The sequence below is a fragment of the Spea bombifrons genome, chromosome 3 (assembly GCF_027358695.1).
Source record: "Spea bombifrons isolate aSpeBom1 chromosome 3, aSpeBom1.2.pri, whole genome shotgun sequence".
Taxonomy (NCBI): Eukaryota; Metazoa; Chordata; class Amphibia; order Anura; family Pelobatidae; genus Spea; species Spea bombifrons.
The window spans coordinates 26,751,745-26,770,090 of record NC_071089.1 but is presented as its reverse complement, the minus strand read 5'-3'; the positions used below and the strand labels follow the sequence as shown (position 1 = coordinate 26,770,090).

At 36.0% G+C, this 18,346-nt stretch overlaps 1 protein-coding gene across 5 annotated transcripts in view; it reads right to left on the bottom strand.

Annotated features, from left to right (window-relative positions):
• SLC8A1 (solute carrier family 8 member A1) overlaps positions 1-18,346 on the bottom strand; it is a 199,281-nt gene that overhangs the window by 22,664 nt on the left and 158,271 nt on the right. For 2 of the 5 annotated variants that reach the window (XM_053460152.1, XM_053460153.1), the window contains 6 exons: positions 11,454-11,560; positions 8,833-8,853; positions 7,141-7,158; positions 7,023-7,037; positions 4,822-4,854; positions 2,727-2,795 (listed from right to left, as the gene is read on the bottom strand). In XM_053460152.1, coding sequence (XP_053316127.1) covers positions 2,727-2,795; positions 4,822-4,854; positions 7,023-7,037; positions 7,141-7,158; positions 8,833-8,853; positions 11,454-11,560 — 263 coding nt within the window. Of the gene's footprint in view, positions 1-2,726; positions 2,796-4,821; positions 4,855-7,022; positions 7,038-7,140; positions 7,159-8,832; positions 8,854-10,967; positions 11,072-11,453; positions 11,561-18,346 lie in introns of all 5 variants that reach the window. The other 3 variants (XM_053460154.1, XM_053460155.1, XM_053460156.1) reach the window with 3 other exon arrangements.

Below are 18,346 nucleotides of genomic sequence, written 5' to 3'. Positions count from 1 at the left end.
TCTGTTTCTGTTCTTTATATCCATCATTCTGAACTGCGTTGTTCACCAATCAGATGTCTCTTTTGATCAAAGTCTAACCATAAGGCAACTTAAAAAAAAAGTGGTGGCTTTGAAGTTGCCTACAGTATACAAAAATGAATACTTGGTGACGCCAATGACTTGTTTCTCAGCATTTTGGCTCATAACAAATGTAATACCTTGATAAAGGCAAAAGCAGCACAAAGTCCAAGGTGCTTCTCGAGCCCACTGGGAGGTCCAAATCTTGGGGTGCTCAACGGTGTGTACCTGGTGTGGGGAACACCTTGGGACATCACAGTTACGTTGGCTGCTAAGTGCACAAGGAGTGTTTGTTTTTTTAACCTGTCCTACTTTCCCCTGGCTTTTGGCTGGTATGTGAAGAAGATATATTTATTTTGTAAATACTAGCTTAATGGGTGGGTCCTACTTAGACACTCTTATTTTATATTTTTATTTTTTCCTTATAAAATGCACTCTCTTTTTAATGCATGTGTAAACATGGATTTTTATAAAGGTTTTTTTTGGGGTGTTTTCCTTGTTTTTTTTTTTGGTGTGGAAAATATCATATCAATAACATGGACACTGACACTGATATGGTTTGTCACTTTTTGGCTTTTCTGGAATGAGAGGGAATGATGCTTGTTGGCTCCCACCTCTCCTTTAAGACTTCAGTGGTCCCCTTCAAAGAATTGCTTTAGGGATTCTGGAAGATCTGCCCTCCCTACAGGCACAAAAAATCCTGGGGTCCGGTTTCCACCGTGTATCTCCCTCAAAAATGTTTCGACACCCCCTCTCCTTCTATTTGGAATAATGAAGCACCAGCCCCTTGAGCTTCAATTAAAAAAATGCGCATGGGACACTACTCATGAGGGAAGCTGGTTGCCTTATGAATAAAATAGTGTTTCCATGCTATTGTGCAGATTCCCCCCCCCCGTTTTAAAATGTACTTAAATAAAGGCTTGTGGGTACTGCTAATTCTATGAAATAAACAGTATTATTAATCCTTCCTTATAATCCCTTCAATGGCACAGTATTCGTGGCAATTAAAGTAAGTAGACTGAGAACAGGGGATTTTGCATTGCTTTATGCTACTTTATATCTTAGTAATTACGTTGCAGTAACTGCCTTGTTAAGACGTGATTGTGTTTTATTTGCAGTAATGTAAGCCTGTCTGATTTACGACTGACCTGCCCTCCGCAGTTACACTGGTAAATGTAAAAAGCTTATAGGAGCTTCATCATTAGCACAGTACACAGTTGGAAGCTGATTGAACTGACCTCGGTACCTGAACTACACTTCATTAGCAAGTGGGAAGAGGCAAGACAGTTTAGTACAGTAAGGAGAGCAGATCACCTACTATGGAGAACGTATTAATAACCTTTACATTCCACCGGCAGGGAGTCTGTACTTTGCTGTTATGGTAAAATAACTTAAGACATGCAAGGGCTAGCCTTTCTTTATTTTATCATTCTCCTCATCACTACCACTACACATCTCCCTACTTCAACTATTTTCCTGCTAAAAGTCCTGCTAAGTCCTGTCTCCTCCTGCTTGCCCATAATTGTCAATGTTCTCAATTTGGTCAAGAACACCTTGACAGTGATTCCATCTGCTAATGTGCCGATATATGTAAACTCAGAGACCACCGTGCAACGCCTGGAGCGGTTCTTGAAGTACACTTCGAATAAATGCATTGCTTATTTTCATATTATTCAGAGTTAAATTCCTAACATTTCTTTTACGATGACATCAGTAATGCTTTGGAGGTCAAGTGATAAAGGTCATACTAGTACAAAGCTTAAAAAGCTGTCTTGTTTCCCAAGTAAATAATGGAATGTTCCTGCTGACTTGGCCATTCCAATGATTTCTAAGGTAATAAGACCACTTTCCAAATATTGCACTAGCACTGTTTATACATAAATCCCATTTATTGGGCAAAGAACAAAACTATGCCTTCGAAAATGTCAACTCTGGACCAAGCCCTTTTTTCCACCACTCTATATATTTCAAAATGTTAATTTTCCCTATATAACTGAAATTCCCTAGTATGACTGATCATGTGTAGCACACGATAGATACTGTCTTCTTATATTTGTCTTGATATAACACAAAAAATACCATTAAACTGTGGAGATATTTCATTGTGTACAGCCTCATTTGTAAAATGATGACTAAACTCTGAAGAATAACCTCAATGATATTTGTGAGGAAAATGCTCTTCCACTCAAACTATTTGCTTGGACCCTCACTTCTAATGACATGTGGGAATATTAGGTGCCACTCATAAAGTTCTAGGTCCTTTTATTGCCTGTACTGTCCCACCTTGTCTTTTGATGCATTTGGAGTTGTGGTGGGGTTAGCTGTCCAATCCTTTATCACAGAAGAATTTTAATCAAGTATATGAAGTTTTTCATTGGTAATAACAATACACACATTACAGTTTTTAATGAGCTAGTTATATTTAAACATAATAAATATGCATATTATGTATACACATCTTGGTTAAAAATGAAGAATTTGGCGAATCTTGTCTTAAAAGTATATATTTCTGTTAAACTAATAGTTTAGTAGGGCTAAACAACGCCCAGTATCCAGGGACAGAATGGACCATAGCCAGTTTTCTGCTGGGCATTAATTTACAATGGATAGTTCACATTTGTTTTGAATTGTTAGTGAAATATTAGTTCCACACGAATAAAAATGAATACCTGCAATGTTGATTATTGTAGATGGCAAAGGATGATCCCTAGTCTGAACTTTTCTGTAGACAGGTTTTCCTATCAAAGCGACCATCGAAAATTAAAAGGATAGAAATGGACAACGAAAAGACTAGGAGAATGGGGTTAGTCGTGGGGAAAAGCTATGGACTTATGTCACATAATCATGCAGACACTTGTTTCACACATGGCACACTACAACGCACTTATTTTGTCAGTGACACACCTGAAATCGCAGGAAGCAGCTAGCTAGCATGTCACAGCATAGGCCAGGGTGCATGATTGTATCTGGATAACAGTATATACTATGAATACTTTTTTTCTCCTCCATTTTGGAACTATACATTTAATTCTCGATGTGAGGGCTTAAATATGGAGTGTCAACCCCGCCACCCCCATAAAATGGCAAAAATATAAAACTACCATTAAATGTGTTCTTTAATAGGCTACAAGGAGTTTGGCTCCATGTTTAACCCTTCGAGTGCCAGAGGTGCTTGCAACAGAAGCGGTTACTAACGATAACATTATCTGAAAGCCAAATAAAAAAAAAAACCTCCGCATAAAGCTTTTGTGAAATGAGCTCAAGCAATTGTTCTTAATTGTATCTGCATAAAAGTAAAATGCGTGCACTAAAGAACCTCTCACACAGCGGTACTTATGTGAAGCATTTCAGCTCTGTATTAACCTTCCTTCCCATTGGGTTCAAGTGGAAAATGCAAATCTCTGTGTTTAATTTTGTGTTCGCTTACTAAATGAGGTACACATTTGGAGATATAGTCAAACTGAAGTGCATTATATGTTGTCCTTCCTGTAAGGTACTTACCATAAGACGACTGGCAGAATACACACTGGCGTAAGGACATTGTAAAAAATGTACTTTTTTTTTTTTTTTTTTTTAAGGGAAATATTGATTCCATACACTTCATTTAACTTTTTTAATTAATATTATTAACCCTACATACTATGGAAGAGAGAAAGATGTATAAAGATTTAAGGGTTAGTGTGAATCAATTATGAAAAGTCAAGTTAATGTTGACATAAGTGGACTGACCTGGCCAGTGCAAGTTGTGTGTGGAGTTGCTATACTGCTGCTAAACTGCATTGTATAGTTGTCAAGTTGGTTATTGAATCTGTTACTCATGTTGACCATGAAAATTGGAGGCAGAGTCTCCAGTTGGCAGTAGAGTTGAAAGTCTGGTTCTCAAGTCTGTCTGTCCTATTGAAGTTGAGTCCTGCATTAACCTTCCCTCATCTGAGGTGACATTTGTTGAGTTTATTATGAGTTTATGGTGACCTTGACTCTAAGGTTGAGCGTTTCTATGGTTTTCATTACAACTCAACTTGACTTGAATCATAAAGTTGGCTTGCTTTTCAAGGTTGTCATAAAGACTCACATTCATGCAGACTTCTGCAAAGAAACCCTTCAGTACAATATTGTTTGGGACAACTGCATAACAATGAGTATTGAAAATGCTGTTTTACTGGTCTATATGTAGCCCTGTGAGAAAATGAATTATTTAATGCTGTAATTTGATGTCATAAGAGAAGCATAATACACTACATCTGAAATGTTTTACTCTAAAGTATAGCTTTGTGATTCTTCTAGTCTGATTTCTCCTGCTGTAGTTGTATTAACAATGGATTGAGGTTTCCTTTTCATGGTAGAAGCTTTCCTTCTTGCTTGATCTTTGTGTGGGAAAGTCTTTAATTTGAACCTTAAACTTTGTTTGTTTCAGTATCAAGGGTCATAAAGGTCATGAAGTCAGGGTAACGCTCTTCTCCCTACTCCCTCTAAGATTAATGTATCTTCCCTTATTAATTTGAAATATCGAAAGGTATGCTTTAATTTAATGATTCCTTTTGCATGTGTCTGATCCACGTTTCCTTAATCTGTTTTCTGTAAACAGAGCTATAACTATTTACATGCTTCCAATTGTAAATCTAACTTTCAACGATGAGCAAGTCAGCTTGGTGTTATTATTAATTTGTGGCTTGAATTAACTGCTTTTTAGTGCATAGTAGCTGTAGGAGCAACAGTTATATTTCTTCTGAGATGTTTACAGAAGAACATAACAGTCTCACTTACCCATCACATTCTGACTGCCGTTAAGATGGCGACCTATTGTACATTGATAGTGAAAATATAAATTAGTTACTACGTAAGACCTAGCTTCTGTAAGCCACTAAAATGGAAAAAATATGGATTTATTATGCTTCTAATAAGAGGTCTTGGAACATGTGTTCTGCTCTATTTAAAACAGCGAAGCCAATTTTTTTTACAGGTAAATAGAAGTTAATCTACAAACTATGGTGTCCTCTGTTTATACTGTGCCGCTGGGAACTGCATTTTAAGTAAGTATTTCCTCTATTTGTTCTCTTTGTAACTACAAAAAGACTATCTTGAAAATAACTGTCCATTTTTCCTAATATTTTAGTTTATCAAACTGAGTGTCCTCTTGCACTCAAAGGGCTAATTCTTCCTTGCTCACTTTTGGCAGGATTGGGAAACCAACATCCTACTAAAAACCCCAGCATTCACAGTCAAGTTACTGTTAGCCAGGAAAAACAGTAAGTTGCATTCCAATAAAATTGGTTTATGCATCTCCCCTAATATTATGCCATACTTACTTAAGAACCTCCTTTTTTCTATAAATATTATCTTATATAAATGCCACAAGAAGCCTATGACATTAATATACACTATATGGACAAAAGTATTGTGACACCTGACCATAACACCAACAGGGACTTTGGGTCAGGGCTCTTTGTGAGTTCTTCAACACAAAACTCATCCATCCATGTCTTTATGGACCTTGCTTTGTGCTCCATTATATGGAGAAAAGTATTGGGACACAGCTCTTAGATATTGACATCAAGGTTTGGGCTAGAACCAGTGAAAGAAAATCTTAATGTTTCAGCATGCCAAGACATGTTGGACAATACTATGCTTCCAACTTTGTGCGAACAGTTTGGGGAAGACCATTTTCTATTCCAACATGACTATGCCCCAGTGCACAAAGCAAGGCCCATAAAAATGTGGTTGGATGAGTTTGGTGTGGAATAACTTGACTGGCCCGCACAGAGCCCTGACCTCAACCCCATTGAACACCTTTTGGGACGAACTGGAATGGAGATTGTGTGCCAGGCCTTCTTGTCCAACATCAGTGCCTGACCTCACAAATGCTCTACTGGATAAATGGGCAAAAATTCCCAAAGAAACACTGCAAAAATGCATGGAAAGTCTTCCAAGAAGAGTGGAAGCTGTTATAGCTGCAAAAGGGGGACCAACTCCATATTACTGTCTATGTATTTAGAATTAGGCATCATAAAATTCTCTGCTGGTGTAATGATTAGGTGTCCCAATACTTTGGTCCACAAATACATCTTTTTAGGTTTTCTGTATAGCACCAGTCAGCTTTAAATTGCCTATAGTTTATTATATTATATCACTGATTTATTTAGGTCTTATCCCAGCCTATGCTATGATACATTGTCTTTGCCACTATAAAGTCAGACATTGGCATGTAGCAACGGTTCCTTACTGGACACAAGCCTCCTCTGATGTGTTGAATGACTCTAATTCTTCTTAAAGAGCCTATATGCGCTATTGTATATATTATATTGATACACATAGTATATAATTATTAAGTATAATTATTTAGTGGAATTCTTCTTCCAAATAAGGATTCTGAATGTCATGGGGCCCTTCACATTGAATATATCAACAATATGACAACTAGATGGTATAGCTGGAGGACGCTGGGCTGGGTTTGGCTCTCTTAACCTTTTCAAGGGCCACCTGCCTACCGGAGAGACTGCTGTTACATTTTTGCATCTCATGTTGTACAAATACCTGTTGCACCGGCTTGCGAGTCTAAAAACTGAAATAAATACTGGGTAATGGTAATAAAGCCATACAAATCACTATGAAGCTCTTCTCTTAAAGGGAATACCAAAAAGTACATGTTAAAGTAAATAGATGTTTGAGAGATACTTCTCTAATATTTCTTGATCAATGTACCTATGTGCTGTATATGCAACCCTTGACTTTAATAATTTATTTGCTTAATGTACTAATATACACAGTATCTACGAGGGAGGTTATGTTTATCATATAGCATGCAGAATAAAAAACACACATTTCTAATAAAAACATGGTTTTATAATAAACAAACACACATCGTGTTACCGGTGCAGAACAATCCATAGACCCACAGTGGTATCAAAAGCACTTCATATCAGTGGATGTTAGCTAAACCCCACACATTTTTTATTCTCTGAGCTTACCATATAATATTTTCCCTTTATAGAAAAAAAAAAACAGAAAACACATATAATAATTAGAGTTCATATAATTAACACTTTTTGTATTCGAAATCACAAATATAATATAAAAGACACATACCTGTGATGGTAAAGTCGCCTACAATTTAGGAACATCAGCAGACAAAAAAAAAGGGAAAGAAAAAGAGATTATTGGTACCAATAAATTTCTCTTCCATAAAATATACAGCATTACAATCTAAGCAAATTGTTTCTCTGATCTTAGTAGGGTTGTTCAAAACCGTAAATTTGTCTAGTCTTTTTGATATGTGTATTTAACATTGGATGTTACTGACCAAAAGTTCATCAATGACAAGCAATGTACTATATTCGATGCAGGTCCAGAATGGACATTCTGCGAAAAAAGAAAATAGCTAAAGAGAAGGAAGGTCCATAACAAGGACACTAACTAAGACTTCTCATAATACTACAGGCTTTAGTCACTGGATGGGCATGTTAAGGAATACTCACTGCCAATCTTAAAATTCAGTATCCCTGGAAACATATTGGGGTTATGGTTTTCATTGGACCCAGTGTACACAGTAGATACATAGAATATAAAAATCTTAGCTGTAACCTGAACCTGACCTGAACATCCCTTAAACATTTTTCTTTTAATTGTGCGGCTAACTGCAATCTACATTAATCTATGGATCGTTAGTTTATAGCCTAGTCTATAATCTAGGGCTCTGATTGATCAGGCCTAAAAGCTTTAAAAGTTTCTTGGCAACTCATCATAAGACTAGATATCTGGTAATGGAACATAATGTGAATTGTATGCTAACCGATGAAGCAGCGGTGCAGCATTTTTTGTCTGCTAAGCAACCCTGCAACTATATAATATGCAATATATCCAATAATAATCCACCTGCCCCATATCAGATTTTTTTTGTGCTAAATTCAGTGACCAATGAGACATTGAGCACCTACTAAACATAAGCATACAATATGTACTACATAACATACATATATAAATAAATTATATAGGTATATGAATATATATATATATGCATTGGATGGTGCGTTTGTTTTAGTAGCAGAAATGAAGAATCTCTGTTTGAAGTCTAAAACACTAATTTGCTAAATATGGCTCATTTAACACTTCAGTGGGGTTTCTACAGTTCCTAAATGATCGCATTAACTCTTGTTGTGCTCATTTTGGCTGTTTCACAGGTTTGACTGTGTCAAATAAGCTTTCTAGCAAGTACATCAATTCAGGTATGGAAATCCATATAATAGCATGCAAATAACATTGCATTATCCTGTCAAATGACTACTGTAACTGAGAATCCAGGGTTTGTAACATTTTGTAACATTTAACATGACAGGCAATAAAATTAAGTATCTTCTAAAACTTCTAATTAGTTCATTTTGGTTCTGAATGTAACTGAGGCTACCATATTAGAGGCGCTCAACTGGACCGTTTGGCACGGTCCAGTTGAGCGCCTCTAACAATAACAATTTCAGATTGTCAAAGCATGAGAAAGTGTGTATCTGTCCTAATCTGTTCTTATAAGTTCAGGTGATACACATCAAATTTACCTTACATGCACCCAAAGATAACAAACATAAAATGTTTAAAATATAATCAACAAAATCATATGTAACTCCCCACCGTTTGCAGAACTACAAGTCCCATAGATCTCCATCCAGCATATATGTGTCCTGCATGGAGATGATGAGAGTTGGAATTCAACAATAACTGGTTGGCTACCCATAGGAACACAGTGAAATTGGAAAGGTGGGGAACAAATACAAGAAATGAAATGCTTACCAAGCTCATTCAACAACAGGGCTGTAAATAAAACACATAGGAGACAGACAGAATAAGAAAGACAAATGAATTGAGGAAATGAAACAGATGTCCACAGAAAGAAGCTCAGTATTTACCAGGGCTGGGTAACCAATGCCAAGCTACCCAACCCTGGCATAGAGGCAAGGAAATTTAAGCAAGAATTATCCAATTGGACCAACTGGACTTTTAGCATAAAATTACCTTGTTGCTTTAGAAATGGAAGGGATATTTGATCCATACCTCACCATGTATTGTTCTCTCTTTTCTTATTAGAGTTGTATATAAATTTAATTCAGCTTCATTATATAAAATATGCATTTGTTTTATTATTTTTAAGCCTTGGAGGGAAGGAAGCTAAATGGGATAAACCTGATTTATGTTTTCTCTGTGTCAATAAATACACTCTGCCATTACTTTTATTATTATTTTCTATTGAAAGCCATGGCCATGTTGAAAATCTACCTTAAAGAACAAGCGGCAGTTTTAAGCTTTCTTTTTTTCCCATTAACTGACCATTGCATTCAGTTGTGATGATGCTCAATAAAGCCCCCAATCTACTGAAAACATTTAGAAATGTAATTTTACATTTCAACATTTAATTGTCCATTGATAACCTAGCCAAACAACATATGTTACGTAATAAAGGGAACTATAGCTTAATTTTGATTGAAATGAGTGACTTATTTTTTTTTAATGAAATTACCATATTACTCTTGCAATATGTACATTTTTCTACTAACTTTTTATATTTAAGGCACATTTTTAAGGTTTTGTGGTATACAAAAAGAGCAATTAGATTTTTAAGCACTAATTTAAAGATTGCTATATTCCACCTGATGGCTCATAAGCACATATCAGTATTAATTAACCAAATTAATGATTTGGTTACAAGAAGCTAATGTCCTAGTTAATTTTTTTTTTTACACCTAATAAATTTAAATGAGTCCCAGACAAGAATAAAGGGATTGCTGGATCAATATTAATTTTAACAACAGGGTTCATTCTTTGGGTTTTAACTGTTGATATCTCACCAGGCGTAACCATGCAAGAAATAGCTTATTTTAAACCCCTTAATGACAAAGCCCGTACGTGTACGGGCTCAAAATGCATGGGTTTTAGGACCGCCCATTGTCCTTAAGGGGTTAAAGCCTCTAACCAGTTTGAACACGGACCATGTATATAGTATTTCTACACGGAATATTTAAACAGTAGAAAACCTGGCTTGAATCATGCATTTGTACAGACTGCAGCAATATTAATATAACTACATGCAGATAAAACCTTATTGTAAGCAATGGGATTAGTTCATTCTAGACGCTGACATATGTCGCTCCTAGAATTTCTTATATTAGTTTGGCGGTTAATATAGTGCATGCATGCTCCAATTAGTAAGGTATAGATTCTCCCGAAACACTACTAAAGTTGGTCTGATACACGGAGACTAACTAATATTCAAATAATAATAAGTGACCTACCCATGCCTTCAATGCTACAGAAAATACTACTAAGTAAGACACTGGTATTTTTTTTCTATGGGATGTCTCTCGTTAATAAAATCATGGAGCAACTGCTGTTTTCTATTTGTTCAAGAGTTTTAAATGCTTTGGTTAACGTTAACCTTTACGTAGCAGCTGATATTACCATTACTTTTTTTAAAAAATGGCTGGGAAGGTATGCTGCTTTTGTACTTATAGGGAAGCATGTCAATTGAACGTACCTTTTTCATATAAGATGACATCCATACATATATTTACCTATACATTACATTTTTGAAGAAAGGCACCACTACAGACCTTGACTAATGGGTTACCGAATTCATGCCTGAATTATCTACATCTTATTTTTTGTGCTAACCCAGACATCCTACCAATGCCGGAGGCAGGTGGAGGGTCTAGTTAGCACGAAGCTTCTTGCATACAAATATGGTGTGAATAGGCCTCTTTCAAGCTCTAGAGGAGAGGATAAACAAAGAGCTGGCCAAGCTTAACAGAAGGAATTGCATAGAGTTCAGAGGCTAAGCAAGAGGAGAGAGCAAGTGTGAGAGTAGGATTTACATACAGAACAGGGCATTGTTTGATTTACTTATTGGTTTGGGTAATATTTTACTCTCACACCTTTCATTCCTCCTCGTTTCCAGATTGGTTCTTCAAGCACAAGGTAGAAATAGGACTCTTTGTCATACTCCTCTCTGTCAAGTATTTTAACTGTAATGAACTTCCTGTGGGGACACAAGACAGGAAATGGATGGTTGAGGTCACACGCACACACATGCTTAAAAACCCAACTAAGCCTGATGGTTATTATGATGCTATGAGTAGTTGAACCTGCACACATCCATTCAAATATGCTAAAGAACATGCCACCCCATTACTATACTGAGATCTCGGCAAACAACGTTCAGAAAAAGTGTACCATAAAGCGCCATCGCCAACATACATCTACTGACCACGTTTGTGTTAAGGTATCCTTCCCCATTGAGACTAAAGCCCTTTTACATATGTAAATGGATGTGTGCATCTGAGTCAATGGTTTGAATAAGCCATCCAAGTGTGATAAGTCAAAGTAATGGTTAGGGTTCAGCCTCGGAGCAGACGCCCCACCTTTCTTCTCACTCATCTCCACCAAACGGGGTTCCCCAATCTCAAGGAAGAAGGTCTTGTTTTTCTCATATTCCTCGTCATCAATTATTTTCACTGATACGATTTTGCTGCAAGAAGAGAAGGACAGGTTGTAGATAGAAAGCAAAGAGCAAAAGGAAAGAGTGGGAAATATTAAATGTATACCAACAAAAGAAACAGAAAGTCTTTCGCGAAAGATGCAAAGATTAGAAAGTGAAGGTTAACAGCATTCTCCCTATAGATTCAATTTTACAGCAAGTTTACACCAATGAATCCTTGGGGATAAAAAGTCTGTTCAGCTTTTAAACAGCATAACTCATATAAACCTGCAAGAAAACAGCATGACACATAACAAAGAAAAATATGAATTACTATTTGTATTCAATAAAATACACTTACAGGCAGTTCATTTTCAGTTAATCTGGTGCGTGCATGAAATGTCATTAGATGATGCTACCATAAAGAAAGGCATAAAGCAAAACGAAAGTTTGGTATTTTGAAGGGTTAAAGCTATATCTATATACACAGGCACGACTACACACTGGATTACAGGGTTCAACTTGCCATTCTTTCCAATAAAAGTAGACCAACCCTAGAGAAACATGCATTTCTGGAGGCTGAAGAGATATGAATTACAGTATAAAATGCATACTACAGCTATTAACCCCTTGAAGAACTACATTATAATAATGCTAATTTTAGGCAAATTCTATGCCAACACATATTCTTGGCTATATTACAAGGCAACGATAGAGTCTTCTGTTATATCTGTGGGGATACAGGTTGTACAATAAAAATATTACGGCATTCAACCTAGTACAATACAGAGGAGATAGTATTCCCTTTCGCTGATATTAGGACCCAAACTTTTTCAAGAGCAGCAATGGAATTGTCTTTAAGGGTTACATTCACCATGGTCTGGCCCTTCTGTCCGCCTATTACCATTTACTGAATGTATGACATCATCGTGGTTGTGGGGATATAAGAGAACAAGCAGTGTTTCTCAGATAAATGTTCCTTAGAGCTTAGGCAGGAGATAACAATATAGCAAAAAAAAAAATCAAATAACATCACATCATGCAGTAGCGCAAAGTCAAAATACTTTGAAGCATGTAAAGTCAAGGCAGGAAAAAGGCTTGGTATAGTGTAAATGTAAACACAATAAGAGGGCATTTACCTTTGCTTTGTAAAAAAAATTAATAAATACATGGCCTGTAAATGGCCTTTTGTTGCTACATAAAAAGAAAGAGAGAATGCACCTTAAAAGTGGTCCATTTATGAGGGCACATGCTTTGTTTAAAAGCCAAAAAGATTTGCTTCTAAAGAACCATTCACAGATCAATTACTTTTAAGCCTAAAGTGATAAAGAACTCCATAAAACGACAGAAAATTCAGACAATAGTTTACAAAACAACTATTTTATATCACGTCTAGGAAACATGTAATTTGTAATAGTAAAAACAAACCAAAGTTCTCTTTGTGATCACATTCATATAATCTGGGTATTTAGTATGGACAATCATTACAACACAAAAAGTTATGCTTAGATCATTGACTTACATTAAATGTCTACTCGGATGGTACCAGTCATACTTAAAATGAACGGATCTATATTTTGGGCAATCATAATATCAAATAATAATTCTAATTGTCCAAAACACTTTACTGTTTCTCTCTGATTGTATTATAGGACAAAAAAAAAAAAAAAAAAAAAAAAAAAAATCGGACCAATAAAATTAAACCTAGAACAAGAGCTAGCCGGTGTAATTGCGGTTCGAATCGGCATTTAATTTGGCATTAGAGTACTATACTAAAGCTGGGGTAAAACTAAGGAAATAAACTGAACTGGCAGCGTTCCCCAGATAACACAAAACACAGTAATTTGAGACATTAAAATGGCTAATTATTTTGTTATTGCCTGTTAGGCATCAAGCATCTCTTCTTTAATACCCTTTTGGCCGATAAACAACTCAACACATTGTCATCGGAAGCTGAGAGTCTGGAGGTGAATGAACTCTCGATGTTTCATGTTAAATGCAGCAAGCTCCAAGCAGCTACCATTAACACAAATGTGTTAGAATGAAGCTCTTCATTCTGAATGTTCAACACACGGCACAGTATAGGCCATTATCCAACTGCACTCAGAAGAGTTTTGGTAAGCACTCTTAAACGATGGTAGGAGCTGCGGATTGGTGTCAACCTGGCACTAGGTCCTCGGCAAAACAAGAATTTGCCCTTTTTACTTGGTACGTAGTCATTTGCATCTGTAATTATACAATAAGTATGGACATTTTTACATGGAGAAATGTTTATGTTTGGGATTCTTTTCTATTGCATTTCAGGAAAATCGCACGTATGCTTGCCGAGAGCAGCCATGATGATTTTAACAGCTGATGTTCTATCAGTGCTTTTAATAAGGATAATTACAATAAATGCTCTAAAGCCCTTGGTCCTTTAATTTTACTGGAAAGATAAAATATCCAGGGAAAATATCATAATGAAATTTAAGCCATAGCCTTAGTTTTAACACAATGCCAGGTGCAAAATTAAGACCACAAGAGTGTATTTAAGGGGATTTAGGTACATCTTCAGCATATTGGGATCTATTCACTAAAGGGAAATTTAGAAGGAGAGTTTATAGGAGGGTTGTGGTTTTAGCTATGTTAGGCCCTGTATAATGCATAACTCAATGGTTAAGTAGATGTTGGGGGGGGGGGAAATCCCACTGATTTGATTATACGTTATACAAGGCTGTCCGAGGTCTTCCCGCAGGTGATGCTTATTGGAGCTGGACCTTTATAATGCATAGTGTAGCCTAATAATTTAAACACAACTCTCTGGCAAACTCTCCTGTCACATCTTCTTTTAGTGAAATATTAAGTAGAATTGAAAAAATGTTATTAAAAAAAATAAGTGATCAATGCTTAAGTCACTGTGCCAGTTTACAAACTGGTGATTAAATTCTATTGTTTAAATAATAAAGTAAGACAAGGATTTAAGATATTATATTTCTTGGGTTAAAAGACACAAGAAATGTAGCCTGTGCATGTATTTTAAGAATGGTGTCTCGCTTCTTCCAGACCAATGATTATTATTATGAAGGACAAGGATCATAATGTAAAACATTATGCTTAGATCATTGACTGTAATTGTGAGCGATAGTGGCACCACTGGCGCTCCAAACGAACTTATCTTCATTCTAGGCAATCATTAGAGAATTGATTGCAAACTTTTCAAACAAAGGACAGATAACCTTTCTAAATATGCTTAATGGATGATGTTATTTACACATGCAACTAATTTAATGAATCCAAACAGATCATTAGAGAAGTAGTCAATGTCATGATGTTGGAGGAGCCAATGAAGTCACTTTCAGTGCATTTACACAGCACTAGGAAGTAAAGTAGGGACATACAAAAGAGTTTGAGTTGGCACAAGGCACCAGCATCTAATATCATTAGCAGAACAGTACATCATTGCAAAGCCATTAGCAGGAATGATCAATGATATCCCGCACAATATGCATTATACTGTTTACTGATTTCATTTTGCGGCCATGATAAAGGCTATTTTTAGGTAGCGTAATTAAGACAAAATATCTCAATCACGCCAAATGAACAGCAGGCGGTCCGTCACGCGCTATATAGCAAAGCAAACTCAGATAAACAAATTACAGTTCATATTTTTAGAACATAGCATATTTTCCATTTATAAAGAAGATAAATAGATGTTCTATTGAGCAGTCAAGGATGTTCAAAGAAAAATCCATTAATATGTTGATAGTTCCTGGCTCCTACGGAAGTTTTTTCGGAGGTAATAAGCTATCTCTAAAGTTAATAATACCACACAAGTTTAGTGATGGATGACTTTGCTCTCCCTTAAATGTTGGTACTTCATTTAACCACACTTGTCAACTCATTTTATAAAAACCTTAATGCCCTTAAAGTAGAAGCTCTGATATGATACCAATGGTTTATTAACGTTGAACCAAAAGTAACCAAATCCTGATATGGGAATTGCCATATGACCATACAGTGATGAACACAATCCTCAAAGGCTTCGTTATTTCCCCTACATATACAGATTCTGAAAGATTCTATTGTGTGACTTCCATAATTTGAATCTTTTATGAACAATTTCTGGATAGTATGAACCACCACATTAATAAGCTCGACCACATGGTGGTATATAAATGCTAACCAATAGCAGACCATAGACCTCTTTGGTCTACTACTTGCTAACGTGCCCATCATTAAGATCATGGTTAGTAAATCCAAGTCTGCAAATCCATCACTGTATTCTGTGTCTGTGAGACAGAGACATCAGCAGCACAAAGCGGTTATACAGTTTTTTTGTATTTAAATAACATTTGAAAGGGTCTTGTCCTCCAGCCATTTCATTAAAATATGCTGATGAGTAAATGTTTTTCCACGTTTGCTTCATTCTGGTATATCACATGAAGGCATCTTCAATCTCCAAGCTCAATAAGCTGGTTGCTATTATGATATTCTCGTCTTGCTTTTAAACAGGTGTCAGCAAACGTCGCTACAAACGTAATCTTGCTTGGGTATTATTCACGACCCAAACCACATTTTACTTAAGCCCGAAATTGATTATACAACAAACTCATTTCTGGATATTGACAATACAAGATTACGTTCAATAACCACCTGTCACAAATCATAAAATATATTACAATCTATTTATGGGAGGTAACCCTTCTTCATTACTTACCTAAATGCACTTGCAAGTCAAGGCACAGAGCATTACTTCCAATCCATTACTCTATAAAATTCGATTTATAGAATAATCGGATATATGTGACACATATCAAACAGTATAAAAATTTGCAAAACCTCAGCTCATCATACAAATTGAATAAGCCATTGGTTTAAGCAAAGGCATATGATGTGTCCTTTATAAAATGCTTATTTCGCAAGAAATCTCTCCCTCTAGAAAAAGTGGCGCTACCCTACTGTATAGCAGGAAAGTTGGGAACACTACAATCTAGAATAATGTTGAAGTTAATCACATCTGAGGTCTGCAACCATTTTTGAATACAGTGAGAACAAATAGCTGTTTTTAATTAGAAATTAATTAAAATTCTCCCCGTTGACATCACTGTAAAATAATTATTCTAAACTATCATATCCCTTCTGAAATGTAAAAAATCATATTAGGGGATATATACCTTATATATTGTCGCCTCCTTAGCCAGACTTTTTCTCGGATCTCTCGTTGAGTTGATGTTTACTCTCTGCTAACACTTTGCCAATACAAAACCAAATACAAATATGCTTTGCAAGCTATTTGTCTATGCAGATAAAGTTCAGGAGGGAATCACAATATGCTTTGTTTAAATGTTACGAGCTGACACCAGTCAATAGGATGAAAGCGTTTTTCAATAGGTCATTCTGCGGATCATTTCAAGCTTTGAGCTAAATGTATTACTCCTGGTAAGTAATCCTTTGAATGTTATACGTTATTCCCCGAAGACACGCTATAAGCATGACTTTCTGCATGCCGCCATTATGAAGTACCCCATTTTAAAACATTACCCCTAAAACATCGAAATAATATAAAATGTATTAATATTCCTTCACCCGAACTAACTCTAAGGGATTGTTTCTGCTTTAAATGGGATATGTTAGCAATCAAACATGAAGGCACTGGTGGAAAAGACAGGGCTGAAATATAACTGGGGCTCTCTGGATTTCACTCAGAAGCTCTAATGATCAGTACTGATTACAAAGACCTCTAGGGGGGGAATATTTCTGCAATTCTCCCCCCTGCCAAATATAATGATCAAGAGTGGGACAGATCTGGAGGGCTATTCCTGGGAGGTTCCCAGGTATGGGCCTGCATCTGTAGACATCATGGACACGTCACCAAGGTCATGAAGAGCTCCAGTTGTCTTTGATGCAGAGTATAGAACCACTCAATAGAGTTTATTTTCTAAATTATTGGAACATGTAGAAAAAGAAAGAAGTTCACCAAATACAACATGGATATTTATTAATACGAATAACAAATCCAATAATACCTCTTTTAAGTCATGGTGTACAATGTACTAAATCCAATTCAATTGATATTTTCAATATACAGTATGTATAACAAAGGGGTCTGACTAACCAAAGTACACAAGCAACAAAGAAAATAGTAGAAACTGCAATAAGCAATTATTCTTTTTCTTTTCTTCCTCTTTGGAAAACCCAACAACATGATGTATTAACCTTTAACATCTCAAGTCCTGCAAATACTCAGCACACTCCTACAAGGCAATCTTATCTCATCCATTCTGCCAGGAATTTTTTTCTCACCAAACCAAATGTCACAGTCTGCTCTTTACTGATGCCCTTTCACTAATCGAAGGATGAAAAGAGGCACGAGTAAGATTATTTTTTACAATAGTATATGTTCTCTGACATACTTCTTCTATTGCCATAATGAAATTATTGACAAAGTAAAATATAGCCAGTGGGTTTATTTTTTACTCTACTGACAATTTTTTTCAATATACCAAGACCATTACCTTCATATTTATTTTTATTTCAAGGTTTATGCCATCTTTTTTTGTATTTCCCATAATTTATCCATTCTCCGCTGCTTTGGAAACCAACCAATACCCAAGGTCTTTTAAAGGCATATTGTTTGTTTATTGGAAATGGATGTTTTATTGCTGGATGTAAAAGCCAAGACGTAAAAGCATTATAGCAGTCCTGACCTTGCTAAAAAGCGCGTAACAGTTCTGTTCTAGTTAGACAAAACATTAATTAGTTTGTCTAGCATGTTAGCATATGTCATTTTATTCTATCCTCTGGAGGTTTAATAAAATCTAAACAAAACATTTTACAAAGCTTCTTCAGTTTCTATTG